Genomic DNA, 3,321 nt, shown 5'->3' with positions numbered 1-3,321 from the left:
CACGGAGAAACTCCTTCGGTATGGTTTCAAGTATTTTAGAATGAATCCAGGGAGCTCAGTATTGGGGGTTATCTTAACACTCTAATAATCTTTCATTCTCTATTAGAGAAGATTGATACATGTGGTGAGAGTAGTGGGAGGTCCTAGTCTAGGTGCTACCTAGAGGCTTATGACGCAGTAACGGGCTAACCTTGTGTGGGTGGTAGGGTGAAACTCATTGGTAATGACTTCACAAAGCAGTAGAGACCATCACAAGTGCACAATCCGCCATAGTTCGGTATTCATTCTAAGTCAGGACAGTCGCTCTAGGTCTTTTTACACTAAGATGTTTGAGTTGATTTATGTTATCTGTAAGATTATTGTGTGAGATATTTTAAATTTATATGATGGAATGTTTTGAATCTATCTTACCCTTTTCTTGTTGTTTGTGTTTGTTATTGTATTTCCTTGGTTTGGTTTGGAGATGATCATCTGGTAGGTGTGAGCAGAGAATGATAAGATATCCTTGGAACAGACTATCGGAAGATATCTTTTTGATGTTCATAGGCAGCAATAATGGAATTAATTGTTTTAGTTTCAATCATGTTATGTGGTTGAGATGACCATTCTTATATATAGTTTTATTATAACTATATTGTATATAAAGTTTTAAATTTATGATTATTTTGGATGACTGTAAATTATACTTTATAATTTCTACTTCAAGTGATCTTTCATATTAAACATGTGACGTGATTGAAAATATAAAGTGTTTATTATTTAAATAATTTTGTTCATTAACAGTAAAATTAATGTTTTATTTATAAATAAAATAATTATAAATTATTTTTATTATCAAAAAATAACTAAAATAAAAATTATAAAAATAATAGCATTTTAAAATAAAAATTAAAATTAAAACAACAAAAATAATAATCATTTATTAAATCTCCGTATTTATTAATAAAATTTAAACAGACGAATTTAGACCAATTTTTAAATTCATAGTGAACTTTTAGACTTATAATATCCATTTTTTAAAATACCGAACTCCGAACTAAAAAGTTACAGATATATTTTCTGAATATAAAATAAGTAAATAAATATAATCAAGCATTTGGTTTCCACTTTTTTATGAACACTTTTGGTTTCTTCTAGATTGCCTTCCTTTTACTATCATTATTTTCCACAGAAATGGTCTCAAACTGAATTTATGACTTTCTTTTAACAACGCCATACTTAGAATTCTGACTATTCAGAGTCCAAAAAAGTATATTAATTAATAGAACAATATCATTTGCACACGCCTGTTATTGCTAAAAACAATAAAAAAAATTATCTATTCAACACTACTTTTCTATCTCTGAATATTAATTTGAATGTATTGAAAATTAAATAAATCTTAATTCTGCAAAGGTAATCCATAAGCTGAATCTCCTCACTGGTGAAAAAAATAACATTAATTTTATATTTTTTAAGAAATAAAAATATAATTAGAAATTTCTATTTCTAACTTCCCTGTTTAACATTAACCATTGAGAAATGTTACAAGAATGAAACAAATTACATTTTCCTCTTCAAATCACACAAGTAAAAGTTGTTTACATGAGTTTTTTAATATGGATTTCATAATTATTAATTTGTTAATTCTCACAAAAATTAAATTCTTACTTATATAATAATAAAATTTAATTTTTGTGAGAATTATGTTTTTATATTACTTTTATTAACAGGGAGTTTTCCTAAGCAACTCATGTTGTAATTTTTCATTAAAGTAGGAGAAAAAGGAAAGTGAAAAGCACCACCAACTGCAGGTATAATTAAGTATTTTTGAAAATTTATAAGCCGAAAGATATTCCTTCCTTTTAAAAAATTGAACTTAAGAAAGAGAAGAAAACTGTTTTGTCTTTTTACTATTATAAATTGTTGGTTCAAGCTACAAATAAACAAAAAGATTAGTCTTAGATATATCTCTCTAAACCATTATCTATGGATATAGATATTTTCTAACACTTCTTCAAATCTAATGTCTACAATAACCAAACAAAAACTATGTAAAATAGTACAACTTAAACATACGTTTTGAAATTGAAACCTATGCATGTAGAAAGTTTCCATGTTCGTAATAACAGAACATCATCATTCCTAAAAAGAATGATATAAATTTGTATAAAAAAAAAAATAGGCAGGTTCAGAGAAAGTATTGGATGAAATGAAATGACCTTATAAACGGGATGATAATATAATTAAAATAATAATTTAATCTCTACTTACTACCATGGTACAGAAATTATATTCAATAATACTCGAGCCGCCAGCATAGTTAGTGGATGAAATTGGCATAACACCACTAATAATTAATAATTAATGATGATTAGTAAGTGAAAAGTGTATGTATCCATTGCATTAAGCAATTGTTCAAAATTTTCTTTTATTTTTTACTTTGTTATGTACAATTCACTTTCATGATTGATTATATAGAAATAGAGAGAGAAAAGTTGAAGAAATTGGAAATCAGAAAGAAGAAGTGTAATCGGAGTAGAACTCGTTGATTCCAGAAGCAGCCCAGAGACGTTGATTATAATCATCAAGCATGTCATCAGGCACAAAGGGGGTCCTACAGAGAGGGCATGTTTTTTGATCGTGATCGATCCAACGGTCCACGCAGGCGCGGTGGAAAATGTGTTTGCAGTTCCGCATGCGCCGAATCTCCTCCTCCTCGGAGAACTCGAACAGACAGACGGCGCAGGCGCAGGAGTTTTCCTCAGACTCTCCGAACTTGGCGACGGGGAGGATGTCCCTGATGAGTAGCGCCGACACGGAGGGAGGTCTGGAGACGGCGGCGGTGGTGGCGGGGATGCGGGGGTCCGGCCATGCGACCTCGGTTTCGAGGAAGTCGGAGAGTCCGAGGAGGTGGAAGAGAAAGAAGACGAGGTTTCGTAGGAGGCCGAGGAAGGCCAGTGTGTGGAGGAAGGGGTTGGGGAAGAAGACCTCGGCGTAACCGACCGGAAAACCCATCGGAGAAAAATATGTTGATGTCGGAGAGGAGAGAGAGAGAGAAGTGAGGAACAGAAGCTTCGATATCGGGAAGAGTGTGTGGAATATATAGTAGAGGCAGCTACTTTATATATAAAAAATTAAAAACTTCAAAAATAGGTTACCATAGTGCGTAGGGCAATTATTGAAAGGTCCCTTGCCAACTACGCGCATATAATCTAACTATCAAATATTATAGATTTCATTAATGATTCATCTTTTTAATGTTTTTATTTACTTATTTTTTTTAAAAATTCTTTTTATTGGTATTTTTATTCGCCGTATTTACAGTATTATGTGTTAATA

General features: G+C 31.5%; 1 protein-coding gene across 1 annotated transcript; it reads right to left on the bottom strand.

The window, feature by feature from the left end:
* Positions 1-2,393: 2,393 nt before the first annotated feature.
* Positions 2,394-3,105, bottom strand: LOC106773880 (E3 ubiquitin-protein ligase RHA1B). The gene has a single exon (XM_014660643.2). The coding sequence runs from the start codon at positions 2,995-2,997 to the stop codon at positions 2,494-2,496; it is 504 nt and encodes a 167-aa protein (XP_014516129.1). The 5' UTR covers positions 2,998-3,105; the 3' UTR covers positions 2,394-2,493.
* Between the last annotated feature and the right edge of the window lie 216 nt (positions 3,106-3,321).

This window comes from Vigna radiata, chromosome 9, assembly GCF_000741045.1.
Source record: "Vigna radiata var. radiata cultivar VC1973A chromosome 9, Vradiata_ver6, whole genome shotgun sequence".
In the NCBI taxonomy this organism is placed as follows: Eukaryota; Viridiplantae; Streptophyta; class Magnoliopsida; order Fabales; family Fabaceae; genus Vigna; species Vigna radiata.
Note: the sequence above shows the minus strand (reverse complement) of the source record. Positions and strands in the feature narration are given on the sequence as shown.